The sequence below is a fragment of the Aspergillus sydowii genome (assembly GCF_001890705.1).
Source record: "Aspergillus sydowii CBS 593.65 unplaced genomic scaffold ASPSYscaffold_2, whole genome shotgun sequence".
Taxonomy (NCBI): Eukaryota; Fungi; Ascomycota; class Eurotiomycetes; order Eurotiales; family Aspergillaceae; genus Aspergillus; species Aspergillus sydowii.
In genome coordinates, this window is record NW_024467860.1 from 3655911 (window position 1) to 3671729 (window position 15819).

The 15819-nt window shown below is 49.7% G+C and overlaps 6 protein-coding genes across 6 annotated transcripts; 3 read left to right on the forward strand and 3 right to left on the reverse strand.

Moving 5' to 3' along the window:
- Window positions 1–137: 137 nt before the first annotated feature.
- ASPSYDRAFT_41847 (ER oxidoreductin) lies at window positions 138–2567 on the reverse strand. The gene is made up of 3 exons (XM_040846351.1): window positions 2175–2567; window positions 512–2111; window positions 138–455 (listed from the first exon to the last, which is right to left on the reverse strand). Exons 1-3 carry the CDS (start codon window positions 2268–2270, stop codon window positions 313–315), a joined length of 1839 nt encoding a protein of 612 aa, XP_040706917.1. The 5' UTR covers window positions 2271–2567; the 3' UTR covers window positions 138–312.
- Window positions 2568–3842: 1275 nt separating this feature from the next.
- ASPSYDRAFT_28718 (uncharacterized protein) lies at window positions 3843–4604 on the reverse strand (the record flags this gene model as incomplete). The annotated part of the gene is made up of 2 exons (XM_040844551.1): window positions 3843–3950; window positions 4017–4604. The coding sequence occupies 2 exons, from the start codon at window positions 4602–4604 to the stop codon at window positions 3843–3845; spliced, it is 696 nt and encodes a 231-aa protein (XP_040706918.1).
- Window positions 4605–7846: 3242 nt separating this feature from the next.
- Window positions 7847–9511, forward strand: ASPSYDRAFT_41851 (HVSL domain-containing protein). Its single transcript, XM_040846352.1, has 3 exons — window positions 7847–8455; window positions 8508–8733; window positions 8791–9511. Exons 1-3 carry the CDS (start codon window positions 8200–8202, stop codon window positions 9185–9187), a joined length of 879 nt encoding a protein of 292 aa, XP_040706919.1. The 5' UTR covers window positions 7847–8199; the 3' UTR covers window positions 9188–9511.
- Window positions 9512–9708: 197 nt separating this feature from the next.
- On the forward strand, window positions 9709–10394 carry ASPSYDRAFT_28720 (DUF3807 domain-containing protein; the record flags this gene model as incomplete). The annotated part of the gene is made up of 2 exons (XM_040844552.1): window positions 9709–9741; window positions 9804–10394. 2 exons carry the CDS (start codon window positions 9709–9711, stop codon window positions 10392–10394), a joined length of 624 nt encoding a protein of 207 aa, XP_040706920.1.
- Window positions 10395–10834: 440 nt separating this feature from the next.
- Window positions 10835–12427, reverse strand: ASPSYDRAFT_55789 (putative MFS transporter; the record flags this gene model as incomplete). Its single annotated transcript, XM_040849091.1, has 5 exons — window positions 10835–11007; window positions 11071–11154; window positions 11240–11455; window positions 11547–12161; window positions 12232–12427. The coding sequence occupies 5 exons, from the start codon at window positions 12425–12427 to the stop codon at window positions 10835–10837; spliced, it is 1284 nt and encodes a 427-aa protein (XP_040706921.1).
- Window positions 12428–14027: 1600 nt separating this feature from the next.
- ASPSYDRAFT_55790 (neutral amino acid permease) lies at window positions 14028–15709 on the forward strand (the record flags this gene model as incomplete). Its single annotated transcript, XM_040849092.1, has 6 exons — window positions 14028–14215; window positions 14288–14374; window positions 14432–14763; window positions 14812–14955; window positions 15010–15224; window positions 15284–15709. 6 exons carry the CDS (start codon window positions 14028–14030, stop codon window positions 15707–15709), a joined length of 1392 nt encoding a protein of 463 aa, XP_040706922.1.
- Between the last annotated feature and the right edge of the window lie 110 nt (window positions 15710–15819).

Genomic DNA, 15819 nt, shown 5'->3' on the forward strand with positions numbered 1-15819 from the left:
CGGTGGAGCAGTCAGTGGTGGTTGGTCGATGGCGAAACGCATGTGGCCGGAAGTGCCGAGGCTCCGAGGACCTCCACATTGCCGACGGCTACCCCGTACTCTATACAGTATACGTCCTCCTATTCGAACTTATAGGTGGCAGAGGCTCGAAATAAAATAATTTCATCATGTTATTGTGCATGGTCATAGATATGGAACATCTCTATCATGTTATATACAGCTCGTGTAATGCAATAGTCCACAACTCCAACCCAACGCCAGATCCAAATAATAACTACAAGCCCAGTGCCACTATTATTAATCTGTTATTCATTACAATTCCTCGTGCGTTTCAACCACACGAGCTCGTTGCTTTGGGAGTTGGATTCTCCAAGTTCGTGGTGGTACTGGGAGACCCAACCAGTAGGCCCAAAGACGGTTTACTTCGAGAACGCCAAGTTCCCAGCTGCAGGGTACTGTTAGAAAAGGCACGCTCTACTGATGTCCTAGATCTTTTGGGGGGACAGCACTTACAATGTCCAGGGGATATTGTACCAGCTCTTCAAAATGAAAAGAGCAGTATCCCGTACCACGCCGAACTCGGCCTTGATGTCGTCTATGACAGTGTCGTCCTTGCGCCTTACCCGGGTGCGCTCCCAAGGGCGATCTTTGACGATATACTGATAATCATCATCGGTGCCTCCTTCGTAGTAGAATGTTGAGCCACCGTCTTTGACTAGACGCCGAACTGTCTGACCCTTGTGACCCTTCAGTGCTCCCGAGCCTGCAGCGATAGCGAAAACTTGACCATCCGTAACGTCCATCGCGCGGTGGAAGCTTCGAACCGCAGCAATGCTGTGGGAAATGCGGCCCAGGGTGTTGATCAGAGCGACCAGTTCGGTTCGGCGCAGAGGAGGGTTCTCGCCATTCTTGGTCTCGTCGTAATCAAAGAGAACCTTCAGTGCGGTGCCGTAGCCGTTGACCTGGAGCTTACCCCAGAGCCGACACTTGTCGCATCCGACGCAGTCCATCAGTCGGCTCACATTTCGAAATCGGTTGCGGAAATCTTCCTTGAGGTCTAGGGCGCTAGGGTCTTGGAACATGACATTCTCGTCGAAGATCTGGGGGCGTTCCGCAAGAGTGGATGTCAGAAGCGACATCTTCTCTTTGGTCTCTCGGTCCTGCACCGGGTCGCCGAGACAGTACGTGTAGCCCTCAAGGTGCTTCCGCAGCTTAGACACTGCACGGGACACCAGGGCATAGTTGAAGTAAAGGTTCGAAATGCGCTCTGGGTGATTGTGGATCCGCTCCTCGAAACATTGAAGGTTGGGATGCCACTGTCCTGTTGTCTGGTTGAGGTAATCCCAGCATAGATGTGTCGAGATAGACGCATGCATTCCGCTAATGAGCCGATGGAAGACCCGCTTCTCAACACACTCATTATCCAGCGGCAGCAACTCAGGCCGTTTCAATTCCTTCTCAAGCACGTTTCGGAAATCCTGCACAGCCTGGAGCCCGCCGGCCTGGAGTCCACCACCAAGCCCACCCATCGGAGAGAAGGAAGACTGTTCCAGTTCCGGGGTCGGCTTCACGAAACAGTTCTCGCGGTAGATGGCATCCCAGACTTGATGTGCGCCAGCTCCAGCGTACCCCGTGAATCTCTCGGGGTTGTCGACCAAGCTAACATAGTCACCCTTCCCACTAGCTCCCTCATCCTCAGGAACGCAGTAGTCCCGGTCGTCGCACTCATCATCGTACTCGACCACACAACTTTCCCCAACGTTCTCTCCCAGCATTCCCTGTAGCGGTCGATCCCGTGGCCTCTCATGTTGCTGCTTGCGGCCCGGATGGCCAGCCTTAGGACCCTCAAGTTTACTCAGCTCCTCCGCACGCCACGTCAACGGGATATCCTCTTCCGAGTCTATAGTATTCACCGCGCACGCAATATTCCCGCACATGCTTTCGGAATCTGACCAGAACGGACATACTTTGTTGAAAAGGTTGAGACGGTAGTATGAGAAGAAATCCGTTTCTTGCGTAATGGATTGAAGGAGGCTGTAGACTTGGTCGTTGATGGAATCGACTGTGTGGTAGGAAACGCAGGCGTCCGAAACCATGGACTTGGGGTCGATCTAGAGAAATGAGGTTTATTAGAATAAGCGGTTTCACCTTGGTGGAGAGATAGGGTAGCCTACCGCGCAGGTGTCATAGCTGTGGTATTGCTGATCAGCACCGGCCAGGCTCATGAAGCCGAATACAGCCAAGTAGAATATTTTCGCCGCCGCGCGCATTTTGGCGGAGCTGTGACGAAGCGCGCAGAAGCAATCGTGGTATGAGCCGGGGGGAGTACTATCTTGTACACTCTTCAACCGAGTCACGAGTATTGAAACGAGCGAGGGACCCTGATAGTTGTGGCTGTGACTTCACGTGTAAAAAAGAAAGAAAGAATGGCAGTAGCTCAGAACGTGGCCACAGGGGTCCGGAGGGTTCGTTGAGAGTCTAATATCAAAAAGCAAGTCGCATTGGCAGTTGCGATGATTCGATAGGGAAGAGAAAAAAGTCAGCGGCAAAAGTATGAAGAAGTGGCAGCTCGAAAGTGGACAAGCTGTCCTTGGTGGCGGAGTCTTGTATGGGGAGACCGAGAGATCATCCGATCGCTTTTCTATTGATAAACGGGCGATTTCTTGGCGACCTATTGATCAGTTCACGCTTCTACAAAGTACTACTCATTTAGAAGACCACGAACCAGTCGCTATTGACGCGAAATAACGAATTACGGCACTCTATCTGAAGCAGAAACAAGCCCATCCGTCCTTCTCGAGACAGTCGGCGTCTCTCCGCCGTATCCGACGCCATTATTAATCAACGTGAAAAACGGCCCCTTCACCCTTCACTAATAGCTTCACTAGAGCATTCCCCAACTTTCCCTGGTTTCGCCCTTAATAAGTCAATTCAGACACTTGTCCTCTATCCTGCTGCGGATCGACTTTTCCGCAGGTACCGTTCGGCTTACTTTTCTAATGGAAATGAACACGTTGGCACTACGCCGGTCCCGAGTATTCGTATTATTCCGTTGGAAATGTCGGAAGAGACTGGTCAGGCCACCAGGATCCGCCAAAGCCCCAGAAGGGACGCCCAGCCAGGGTTCTCTACATACGTACTTGGATGAGCTGACTTGGGGCAACTCAACACGCTGCCCGTTACGATCATTCACCTTACATCATGCGGTCAGCATGGCAGTGGAAGATCCACCCGAGTGTGACGCGTTATATGCGGAGTACCAGTACTCAGTAGACCACACGAGATCTGACAACCCCAGATAAATCCAATAATAATCAATGGTCCTCAGAATAGATAGTCAGGGACTCTGGGCGATGTACGGGGCACAGTCTGACTACGTACACATTCCAGAGGTTCTTGGCCCAGGATGCTGCTCCTCACTGATACGTAGTAGGCTCCCTTGATTCGGAATTTTGGGTACCTGTACAGACTACAGGATGCATTCCTCGCTAGTCGCTGCGCAAAAAGTTAAAAGAGTTAATCCCTCAATGACCAGAGTAGATTGGCAATAAATATGCAGTCGAATCGATAATTGGAAATGCACGACGGAGTATTCTGCCCATTCCAAAGTCTTTATTCGCTCGTGGCAGAAGAATGGATTGAAAGTTATGCTCCGTTCGTACTCCAGACCGCAAAGTTAACGATACATACACCGAAGGTTACAAGAATGTAAATACTAAACTCAACATATATAATAGTCCAAATAAACTCCGTCAACTCCTTGCAAAATGGGTATTGGAGTCACTAGGTGACGAGAGAAGATAGAAATAACCGCACAAACTGAATTGAAAAAAAGTGATCCCTTAGGCCGAGACCCTTTGCTTCCGTCGAAAAACGTTCCGTATCGGAGCAAAGGGCTTAGCAGGGGTGTTGTAGAAGGGATCATTTCTGAAATCTTCATCGGTGAATTTCTAGGAGCACGTTAGACTTTGCCCTAATATCAAACAAGGGTTAAACTAGGAGAGGGGGGAACTTACGAATGGGGGAACGCGGGAAAAGTTGCCAGCATCATTCATCATATTGTAGCCTTCCTCGTAATCATAGGTCTGGCCTTCTTGATCGGTATGCCCGGGAGGGAAGTAAGCAACCCCGTCAAGAGGGCGCTGGCGGTTGATAGAGTCGGCGATTTTGTGGTATGGAGTTGCTCTGAGGGCCTCTGCGTTAGACTCTCGAAGGGCTCCAATAGGGCTTTCCCGCGTATTCCTGTTGCGCTCGGGATAGACAGCATCGTATGGCCCCTCGTGGTGATAAGAGAACAAGGCTGCGGAGTCTAAGCGGTCGATGATATCGGGGCTGACGATTTGGGAATGGCGAAGTCGTTGCCCAGAGCGACGTCTTCCACGGCGCTGACGAGGAGCTTCAAACATAATGTCATCGTAATCCGGAGGTGGGATTGGGGATGAGCGTCTATAGCTCATAGATGACCGGGTGGGGGATGGCGAAAGAAAGCGTTGGTAAGGATTGTTACTGCCCAACGAAGAGTTCGAATCCATGCTCATTCTGGGACTGCGAGCCCCGGGGTACATGGGATATGATTGATAATGATCCATTGAATACCGATGCATCGTTGCCCTCGAGACTTGAGAAGGGGGGGGGAAGCCGAATAAAATAGTAAAAAAAAGTATATCTCTTCGGAGTCTTTGGACACAGACGAAGTCTGTAAGGAGTAGGTGGGAGGTGATAATGGGGGACACTAGTGATGCCTTACGCACCGTTTGAGAACGGGATGGTGGGGCCTAAGTGGTTATTGATGTAAGGAAGTATATAGACCAGATGTGTCACTTGCGGTGGCAGTCTGACAGGTCGGTTGGCGAGGAAGGGCGAGTTGTAGAGTGAAAGGAGGAATTTAGAGTCGCGGGAGCAATTGCGATGATAAATAACCTGGGCAGGCCCAAAATAGAGACCAACGACATACTTCTCGCAGCCCTCTCTCCCAGTCATCGCCTCTGGGCTGTGTGTGAGTGACGTGAGAGACTCCAGGCTGACGCACGATGGGCTCCGCTCTGGCCAAGGTGTTTATCGATAAAGCCCGAACTTTCCCTCTTCGGGTGTAGTCCCTGTCCCGTTCAGGCATAGATCGCGGATCTCACGGGAGCGCTAGACTCCTTCGGTTGCATCGGGTCCTGGCGATGATGAAAAGATGGAGATGATTTCCCCCTCCTTCTGGTCCTTCGATGGCCTTCGACTCGAATCAGGGCCTGGAACTGCATCACTACAAATCATATACACCTCTCACACAGGCAACGCCAGCTTTTCCACCCAAGTTTTGTCGGCAAAAAAGGGCTCTTTCGTGTCGCGATTTTATCAGCTGACTCGTCCACTGCGCCTGGGCGCCACGCAGCTGATGGAATGCTGTACAAAGGCAACATTTATTAGGCGGGGGGCGTTTCTGGACGTAGCCTTTCCTTTGGGAAATTCCGCGCGGCCTTCTTCTTGCCAAGCGGTCCCCATGGATAAAGTCTGCCCTTCATCAACGCGACAGGGTTTTGAAAACCGAACTTCGCTATTTTTAAAGTTAACCTTAGTATGGTCTGCAACGACGGCCTCGATCTAGCCTAAAACTCCCAGCCTTACACGCTTCCCAATCGGGTTAAGCTCGGTCCCCGGTCCACCAACCCAGAATCTAGACCTGAATGACGACGACATTATTCTAGATTACCAAGGCACACTTGCGAGTCTTCTAGGTACATGATCTCATTCTCTTAGTTGCCGATGAGGCCGAAGTCGAGCTGTCCTACATTACGCAGTACCATCTACCCACAATCGAACCCTCGTAGTGTCCTGAAGATGCAGCCATGGTCTCCGGGTCCAAAGGTGGTGGAGAGCATACTCCCGCGGTCAAGTTCTATATTAAATGCTAAGAGGACCATCGGCAAAGTATATATATCTATTTATAAATCAGGTACCCGGAGGATAGTCCACCTTTATCCGGTACACTCAACATTGGAGTTGGGCGGAGTCGGCAAAATTTTCAGATTATATAGTCTTTCCACCCTCGAATATTCAAATCCACTCGTTAATGACATCTGAAATGTTCTCCATATTACATAGTCATTCATTCGAGAAAGACAGGGGCAGCACGCACCCTGCAGGCCCTTGAATACACGATGTCGAGCCTGGATAAATTCCTACATTAGTAAAGGAGCCGGACATAACGCAGTTCGGACTATTCTGCAGTAACCAGTATTAAAACGGGTTATATCCCAGCAATAATTGGGATGATGGTGTGTTTGTTATACCCTCTTCTGCGGCAGCTGGGGTTAGCATAGCGAGTAGTGAGGATACCACCTGGGCGAGCTTCATTGTATTCAACCCGGCCAGTGTCATTATACCATGTCCACCGCTAATATTTCTCGAATAACTAGGAAGTCTGGAAATAAAAGAGAATATGCAAGGAGTGGAGGAGGATCCGCGAGCCCAAAATTCAAAATTCGCTTGGAGCATCTCGGCTTGGGATACACCAAATCTGCACACGCCTCTGCCATGTGTACTCCCATGCCTAGTTCTGAGGTAGCTTTTCTGGCCCCCATATCGAACAATAGATACGGTTCATGGCAATAAGCTTTGGCGACGGAACTATAAATAAGTCGTGGTTGTCTGACGGTCAGAGACTTTCAGGCACCCGAACTTTACTGCATGTTTAAATGAGAGCTCTCGTGGCTTTGGTATCGAACAATATATATGCCACCAGATAGGAGGCACAAAAGATGGAACACGCAGTGTGGAGATGTACGGATTTATGCCATAGCATGGCCATGCAATAAAATATCCCAGACATGTAATGACGACTAATACACAGTACTTGTAGAAGTTGGAGGAGAACTTCACGGGGAAACTGCCAGGGCTAGAAGCGCTGCGGCAAGATTGGGGTTTCTCTATATCGAATCCAACCAAGCAATACCTAGCGTTGCGAGTATGGGCCGTGGAATCAAGGTGAGGGTTATATTTACTCCAAATCTCCCACTTATACCATGATGTTTTGCTGTCAGATCTAAGTGACAGTATCGCTCATATAACATCCACGATGGCGCCAGCTGTTGACGCCGCCAAAGCCCCCGAGAGCTAAAATTGGACGAAAAGACCCAATTGTTCTCAGGGAAAGATACTTGGTCGACGCATGACATTCCTCGATTAGGAATTCCTTCTATCACAGTATGCTACACTTTCTTCGGCTGCCAGAATGGTGCTAACATTGCTATGTACACGTCTGATGGTGTTCACGGTGTTCGAGGCACAAGGCTCTTCAGTGAGATAGGTTTTACATTCCATAGTTAGCAGGACATTTGTCGACTTCGTAAGCCCCCTATTCGCTATTTTGTCAGAGTCTAGTACTACCTGGATACGACCCAGAAACCCAAAATATAATGGGGATGAGGCAATGAGGAACACGCAGAAGGTGAAGGAGGATGTGTCGACCATGGTTGATCATCTTGAGGCTGTTCAGAAACCTGGGAAATAGGGGACCAGAGACGAAATCCAACCCTGGTTAGTATTGATTCACGAGCTTGGGTAACTACTTGAATAACTTGAATATGTATTTTTACATACTCCTTGGGCCCTTCACTATCGCTGTCCTCACTCCCCACGGGCTTCGCAAAGAAACTCGTACTCAAGTTTCCTACAAGGCTTCGCTCGCGCACAAGTTCTGGGTGTGGGACATTCAGGTATGAGTCTATGTAGAGCAACGCGATTGGGTTATGATTGGACAGGTTCTCATTGCCATATGCCATGACATTCAAATATGTCCTATATAATCCACTCTTCAGATACTTCTAGCACATACGACCACAGGGTGTGGAAAACAGGGCTTCCCGTCCGCTCAGCCGTACTTAAGCCACACGCCGGCTGGTTAGTAGTATGGTGGGTGACCACATGCGAATCCCAGCTGTTGTATGTTTTTGTTTTTTTATCTATTTTTATTTATTCATGATATATTTTTTGTTATTTATCGATGTAGTAGACAAACTTTGATGCCATTATTTAAAGTCTGACCAACTTACTATATTGTGTAACAGATGACAGGTAAGAAATCGGCCCAATACGGAGTAAAATAACCACGTGACCAGTATACACAGGCATTCCCGCTGTCGATTGGGCGAAAGTTAAAGCCCACGAAACTGCGAGTTGCTTGTGGCATGATGTTCTGTCTTGGCATGCTCCATGGCTCTGGTGCAATATTCTGATTCTGAATCCGACTCAGGGCAGGAAGGTCCTCCCAGAAAAATAAACAAACAAAGCGAGGACACATCAACTCGTCAACCGACTTCATCGCTCCCGCCGCTGCCTGCGTCCTTCCACGACCTATATGCTTCTAGCACGAGGGTCAGTGTGAGGGACGATCCCAGCCTTCATGGCGGTCGCAAGAGAGCGATTCCCCATGTCGAGGGGAACTGGCCTACTCATATATACCTTGAGTGTACGTCGTCCATGTCAGTTTGTTACGTTCGCCTCCTGACCAGAAATTGTAGGGTACCCGTCGAAAGAGGAGCTCAGGATCCTGAGTAACATCATTACCCAAGCTGGAAGTATGCTTCAACGAGAACGGGCGAAGCTCCGTAGCTTCTTGCATAGTGACCTCGGAGCACAGCTTCCCCTGCATATCAGCCTTTCGCGGCCGGTTGTTCTTCGAACCGAGCAGAGGCGGCCATTTATGGAGGCGTTTGAATCTGCGCTTGAGAAGTCTGTTTTATCACCGTCAGTAACATGTTGCTTCTCGTATGTTACATAACTTACACTGACTTTTCCGAACAGTTTCAATGTCCAGGTCGACAGTCTGGATTGGGTTTCCAATTTCGAAAAGACACGATGGTTCTGCGTGTTGCGAGCAAAACGACCGGATAAGGACTACTTGAACACTCTCCTACAAATCTCAAATCGTACACTTGCATCATTTGGCCAACCGCCACTTTACGAACCTGTATCGGATCCTTCGAAGTCCAGCGGAGCGCAACAAGGCAGCAAATCTAATTCAACCGCCGACTATACTGGGTGTTTCCATATTTCCATTGCGTGGAGCCTGACGGAGCCGTTCACTGATGAAAAAGAACGCATGAAGAGCATAGACATCCGGGACCTCACTGCACTTAAGATTGATTTTGATTGTGTGAAGGCTAAGATAGGCAATAATATCTCAAGTATACTACTTTGACGAGGTGATTCACAGACGAGAAATGTTATATGTGGTAAATATCTAAGCAAAAGGATGACATAATTACAGCAATTGGGCCTCAGAAATGAGGAGGAGCACCCGGAATCAACGATTGCCTCTGAAGGCCCAGACCTGAAAAAATCCAAAGACCAACGGACTACGAATTGACTTGATGCTGTGGACGGGCATGCAGAGGCCAGCAAACTCTTGCTCTTTGCTTCCCTCAACGCACCGAAATACCGGAATATTGTAGAATAATTCTATACACACTATGGTTCTATACCTATTTAACTTACAGGTTTACTACTATTATTCGTTAATTATACAGTACTTTGTTGACTTATCTGTGTCTGATCTATGGTTCGGTATTTATTGGTGTATTATTACCGTAATATTACATATAAATCATGAGCTATGACGCGCTTCAACTGTTCCGTTTCTCTTCCCCTTCACCAACGCGTCGGACGAAAGTCATTCGTTCGCCAGCGTCGATTTACGACTTAATTTTCTTCACCGGAAACATGAGCCAAAAGCATGTTCCTCCCGTAACTCTTGTGAGTTGTCTACTAATATCTGTACCTCGCCCGTGGCCCCTTTAGCTAACTCGATACATTAGGAAGACCTCCAAACTTTTCAAGAAAAACATTTCCCGGACACTATCAAGCGTCCACCAGTACACCCCGCCGTGAACCAGACTGATCCTAATACTGCCTACGAGAAAAGCCACGATGTCAGTGCTGAAGATGACCTGGGCTACTACCCCGACGGGGTAAAGCGCACACTCACGGACGAACAGATCCGTATCTTTCGACACAGTGAGATCCACGCGCTTCTGCGGGAGAGACAGATAAAGGCCGAGAATGAGGAGTATGAACGGAAATTTGGAGACAAGGCTCAGGCGGGGCCTGATGACCAAGATGCACAAGAAGGTTTAAAAAAGAAAACCGATGCACTTTCTGCTTCTGATGGCGACCAGCTTGAGCTTGAAATTCAGGCTGTAGCTGGCAAGAAACGCTCTTTGGATGGGGCCGGATCTAACTCTGGGCCTGGGTCCAGTGAGCCGGTTGCGAAAAAGCAGTCGACTGTCGTCGCGGATGTGTATTTGGATTATAATGAGGATGAGGCTAGTGTTGCTGCCCGGCCTGGTCATGGACAGACAGCTGCTCCTCAGTGCGCCGGGCGGAGGATAATCTCGTACGACGACTGATGCGGATTCTGAAAGATCCGGACTCCGGCCATGATTTGACTATTTAATGGTCGGTGCCGCGGTGAGTTCTCTTCTTTCTTCTTCTCTTGCTATTCCATATTATATGAGGAAATCATCGTATCAGTCATCCTTAGTCGGAACGCCATACCATGTCGTACATGTGTGAGGCTTTGACGACTACAATCTTCTCTCTGAACCAATTGCTTCTACACAGCTATTACTCGAAAGTTGCTGGAGATCATGTGCTAATCATCTCATTGAAGTCTAACGTACTCAGTCTATCTGTACCTAGCAGTCGCTGAACTGCACAACGTCTTAAATGCGAACAGCATATATACTTGTACGTCGCTGCACCACTTGAAAAAGACACTTGGTTAACATGACGCAGATGATGGCAAGACCGGGCCGGTAATATTTTTCAGGTGCCTATTGTTATTCTGTTAAGTCAGCTGTATCCGGCCCTGTTTCGGAACCAGGGCCCAGAAGATGGTCATGCCAATCAGCAATCCTATCATTATCGGCTGGAGAACTTCGACACCAGCGCGGGAGGCTATGGCGCCGGTCAAGAAGGGGAACGCAGCACACCCTGCTGATCCGAAGCTGGCAGTGAAACCTGGGTGGGTGTTAGAACATCGATTACCTGATCGGCGGTATTTGACTGCGAAGAATAACGTACCAATCGCCCCGAGATGTAATTCTCGTGGGATTACTTGAGTGATGACATAAAGTCCCACCGGGTAGAAAGGGCCGATGAAAAATCCTGGGTGAAATCAAGGTCAGATATCTATCCAGTTGTTGTACTGCCGGGTGCCGGGTTTGGCATCTTAGTGTTGCCGGCAACATACCTAGCAAACAAACCGAGATGGCATTGATCAAGATGCTCGGAATAAGCCAGAACATAAGCTGGAATATAACTGCCAGCGTTATGTATATGAAGACCATGCGCCTCTCACCGAACCGGTGTGTCACGTCTGCCAGAGCAATTCGACCCAACGTAAAGCCACACCAGAAGATGGATGCAACGTAACCAACCTTCTCTGGTTCTCCATGCCGCACCGCGACTAGGAACTGGACGATCCATCCTGCAACGGTTGTTAGCAGCCGATTCAGAATAGGTATCACGCGGCGTAGAGAGGGCGAGGTCTATCCTACCGCCAAGGGTAATCTCAGCTCCAGAATAAAGGAAGAAAAACATAGTAAGAAACCAAAGCGACCGATGCGAAAGTGTCTCCCGCAGTTCCCGGCCCGGCGTCCCCTTGGCACCAGGATCATTCGGCCTAAACAGGCCATGGCGGAAGGTCCAAGAGTTGAACAGCATGTTGATCACACCTAGAATAAGCGAAATGAGGTAGTAAAGCTGCCATCTCGGCGTATGTGCGGCAATGGGATTCGCAATGAGCGGAGCTAAGATGGTGCCCAGCCCATAGACAGCATGTAGCACGCCCAGCCAGCGGTGCGAGTTGCGGACAGTGACGGTGAAGCTATTGGCCTGAGCATCGGCGATGCCCAGACCGAACCCAGTGAGTACGAATGCGACCAGGAAGAAAGGGAACGAGGGCGCCCAGAACATAAGTGCGTAGCCGGTGCATTGGAATGCGACGCCGAGGACGAGCGTGCCGCCTGTTCCTAGATGCGAGCAGATGTGGATGTTGGCGAAGGATGCGGTGAACCCGCCGGCGAAGTTGACAAGGTAGATGTATGATATCTCGAGAAGGCCGATGTGGAACCAGGGCTGGATGTAGGGAATTAGAGGCCCGAGTGCGGCATCTGCGGGTTCAGTCAGACGTTGGAAAGGCAGGGATGATGCATGGAATTCTCCGGGATAAGTTTTTCATACCGTTGAATCCTGCGCATAGAATTGAGAAGTTCGTGCTGATAACCTTGCTATACACCTCCCGGGCATCTTTGTGAGTCACCTTGGATGGCGCGGAATCCGACTCTTGGTCGTCGTCGTCGTCGTCGTTGCTTGGTGTCGTAGCACTCTCCAAGTATGGAGGGGAATCATCGTACTCGTACTCTGAAGATTGAGTCATGCTCGAAACCAGCCAACTAGATTATTCAATTAAACAATTCTCAGCAGTAGGAGTGAGAAGAAATTCTGACACTCGCACCCAGGACAGCGACAGCTCTTATCAGTTCGACGAGAGCTGTATTGTTTCAGCCGTTGAGCTCCAGTGATTCGCAACCTTCGGAGGGGTAACCCCGTTCTAGGTAATGTAAGCCAAGAACGAACGGCGGAGCGCCGATGATCTGCCGTTGGCGAGAGATGGCATCAAAACCGCGATGACAGGCTGTCTTCGATTGGGGCCCAGGCCTATAGTTGGGGGAAATTTACGGACCAACCATGTGATAGCCTCGTGTGCGTTTTGTTGTGGTTTCACAGGGTCGTCGGGAGACCGGGTCACAGACTCAGACTCTCGGATCGCAGAGTTACAGTGTCACATAGAGCTTCGAGTCGTGGGCGACCCAGCTGCTTTGTCCAGCTCCAACACCCTTGAACCCCGCAGCGACCCCTCTGTGACTGCATTGATTATGCATGCGCCCCTTGTCTGAAACGGTCAGCTCCGTCTCGCTCCGGCTTCCTGTTCGGGGTTTCTACTACGGTGGACGATGGGCACATCAGACACTCGTACTGAGCGCGCTGAGTATTGCTGTATGGCGTGAGGTGGCAGCTGGGAACACGAGGACATGGCATGTCCTTGATTTGGCCCTGCATCTGACTTTTCTGTCCTCACGGCGATAAACCCAGCTTATCTTGTAGATGAGTTGTAAATGAGAGATCTGGAATAATCTGAACGTGGCCACCTCAACGCAAAGCTGGAATTCAAAGTATACAACTGCTATCCACTCCGATAACTTTAGAATCTTAAAATAGCTTGAGTTATGCCCGCCGAGAATTTTTATGTTCATAATTCCATACAAATCTGGAGTGGGTTTGAACAGAAGGATTCCAGAAGCCGTCCCGTGCCGGCCTCGGAGTTGCCTCCTTGCTCCGGGGAATAAAGAATCCCCCAATTCTCGAGTCACCAGGATGCACGCCACAATTTTTAAGTCCCGAGCTTGATCAGCTTGACCAATGATGCAGCTTCGTTCTGATTGCCGATCACAGTTTGCAGCTTTCAAGCTCCTATACACAGCCCTATACCACAGGAGCCTCACGATGCCTGCTCGAAGACTTGATATCCCAGTCTCCAAAATTAATAATGAACGGCCGATGACTTGCTGTCATTTCCCGGCATCGGAGGCGTTGAAGAAAATTTCCCCAGTTTCTTGAAATTTCTGTTACGTCGCGGTTCTCCATTCGCGGCGGCGGCCCACCTGGACCACCTGTGGACGCGATCTCGTCCCGGTGGCGGAGACGAGGTTTCATTCGGTGTCCTGGTCCAGTCAAGGCAGGCGCTTGACCGGGGACTATATGCCGTTCTGAACTTTCAACGCTTAAGCTTCAGGTGGCTGCCGACTTATCCTCTCCTTCTCCAACCTGTCACCTTCTCTCCTCCATCTCCCCATATACCCAGGTCGACGGCCGACTCGCGCTCTTTCTCTCGCTGTCCGGCCTCTTTCTTTCGCTTGTCGTATTCTCAGCACGCTCTGTCGTCTGTTTTCATCAGTCGCCTCCCACATCGAACTCAAATGACTCAAAACACGTCGGACTTTCCGGCTCCCTACGGCCAGGATGCGTCGGGCGTAGAGAAAAACCCTGCTGCCGACGAGGCCTCATTTGGCGATGACGAAAAAAAGGATATCACCCCTCCGTATGCGCAAGATGCCTACGGTGAAGAAGAGTTCGCGGAAGTTAAATACAAAACCTTGAAGTGGTGGTACGCAACCGATCACTCCAATTGAATGCCGTCACAGAAGTAACCTGACTTTTTTTTTTTTTTCCATTACAGGCAATGCGGTCTGCTCATGGTGGCCGAGACGGTGTCCCTCGGTGTTCTCTCGCTACCGGCTGCAGTGGCAGGCTTGGGATTCGTTCCGTATGTTATAAACGTCCATTATTACTCCTGGATGAACCGCTAACTAATATATCACAGTGCCGTCATCATCCTTGTTGCGCTGGGTATCTTTGCGTCATATACGGGCTACGTTATCGGACAATTCAAAAACAGATACCCCCAGGTTATGAACATGGCAGATGCGGGCGAGGTTTTGGCTGGTAAATGGGGCCGTGAGATTCTGGGAGTTGCGCAGATGCTGTTCTTCGTTTTCGTCATGGCGAGCCATCTGCTCACTTTCACTGTTGCCATGAACACCCTTACAGACCACGGCACGTGCTCAATTGTCTTTGGTGTTGTAGGAATGGTCGTTTCGTTCATTCTTTGTCTGCCTCGGACTCTTGAAAAAATGTCCTGGCTTTCGCTTGTTTGTATGTGCATCACTCCCACTATTATCCGCAAGGCTAACCAGAAAACAGCATTCATCAGTATCTTCTCGGCTGTCATGGTTTGCATGATTGGAATTGGTATCTCCAAGCCGGGAGTAAACAACGTTGTGGCTGTTGTTGACACTGATCTCTACCACGGTTTCACTGCGGTGACGAACATTGTTTTTGCCTTCTGTACGTTCTACACCATTTCTTTTGAACTATTGAGGCCCTGGCTAATCTCAACAGGTGGACACGCTGCCTTCTTTGGGCTTGCTGCTGAACTGAAGGACCCTCGCGACTTCCCTAAGGGACTGTGTCTCCTTCAGGGAATCGACATCTCTCTCTACCTCGTTGCAGCTGTGGTGATCTACCGTTTCGGTGGAGCTGATGTCAGTTCACCAGCCCTAGGCTCCGCAGGTCCAATTGTCGGCAAGGTTGCCTACGGCATTGCTCTCCCAACCGTATGTTCCAATCCCTTTCATATACCAACTAATCAGTAAAGCTAACTCAAAACCCTCAGATCCTTATCGCTGGTGTGATCTACGGCCATGTCGCCGCAAAATACATCTACCTGCGTGTTTTTAGTGGCACCGACCGCATGCACAAGCGTGATTTCGTTGCTGTCGGCACCTGGGTTGCCATCGCCGCCGCCCTCTGGATTCTAGCCTGGATCATCGCAGAGGCGATCCCTGTCTTCAGCAACCTGCTCAGTCTCATCACAGCTCTTTTTGCGAGCTGGTTCACCTACGGTCTGTCCGGCATTTTCTGGCTCTATATGAACAAGGGTGTGTGGTTCTCCAACTGGAAGAAGGTTTGCCTTACACTCCTGAACCTCCTTGCTTTCGGGGTTGGTGCGGTGCTTTGCGGAATGGGTCTCTGGGTTTCTGGGAAAGCGTTGCACGATCATCCCAGTTCTGCCAGTTTCTCTTGTGCGAATAATGCCTAGAATCCTTGCATTTGTCAGGGAGTTTGCGGTTCATTGAGTGCGTATATGTATATACTTACTACCTGCTTTTAGCCCTACAGTTGGTTGTTTATGGCGTTGTGGTTTATTTT

Excerpts from the sequence above, each read along its gene's own strand:
- ASPSYDRAFT_41847 (XM_040846351.1), bottom strand. The coding sequence starts at position 2,270 with ATGCGCGCGGCGGCGAAAATATTCTACTTGGCTGTATTCGGCTTCATG. Across the intron at positions 2,112-2,174 it reads ACAGCTATGACACCTGCGCG|ATCGACCCCAAGTCCATGGT; the intron begins GTAGGCTACCCT and ends TCATTTCTCTAG. Across the intron at positions 456-511 it reads CAATATCCCCTGGACATTGT|TACCCTGCAGCTGGGAACTT; the intron begins AAGTGCTGTCCC and ends CTTTTCTAACAG.
- ASPSYDRAFT_41851 (XM_040846352.1), top strand. The coding sequence starts at position 8,200 with ATGGCTCTGGTGCAATATTCTGATTCTGAATCCGACTCAGGGCAGGAA. Across the intron at positions 8,456-8,507 it reads TACTCATATATACCTTGAGT|GGTACCCGTCGAAAGAGGAG; the intron begins GTACGTCGTCCA and ends CAGAAATTGTAG. Across the intron at positions 8,734-8,790 it reads GAGAAGTCTGTTTTATCACC|TTTCAATGTCCAGGTCGACA; the intron begins GTCAGTAACATG and ends TTTTCCGAACAG.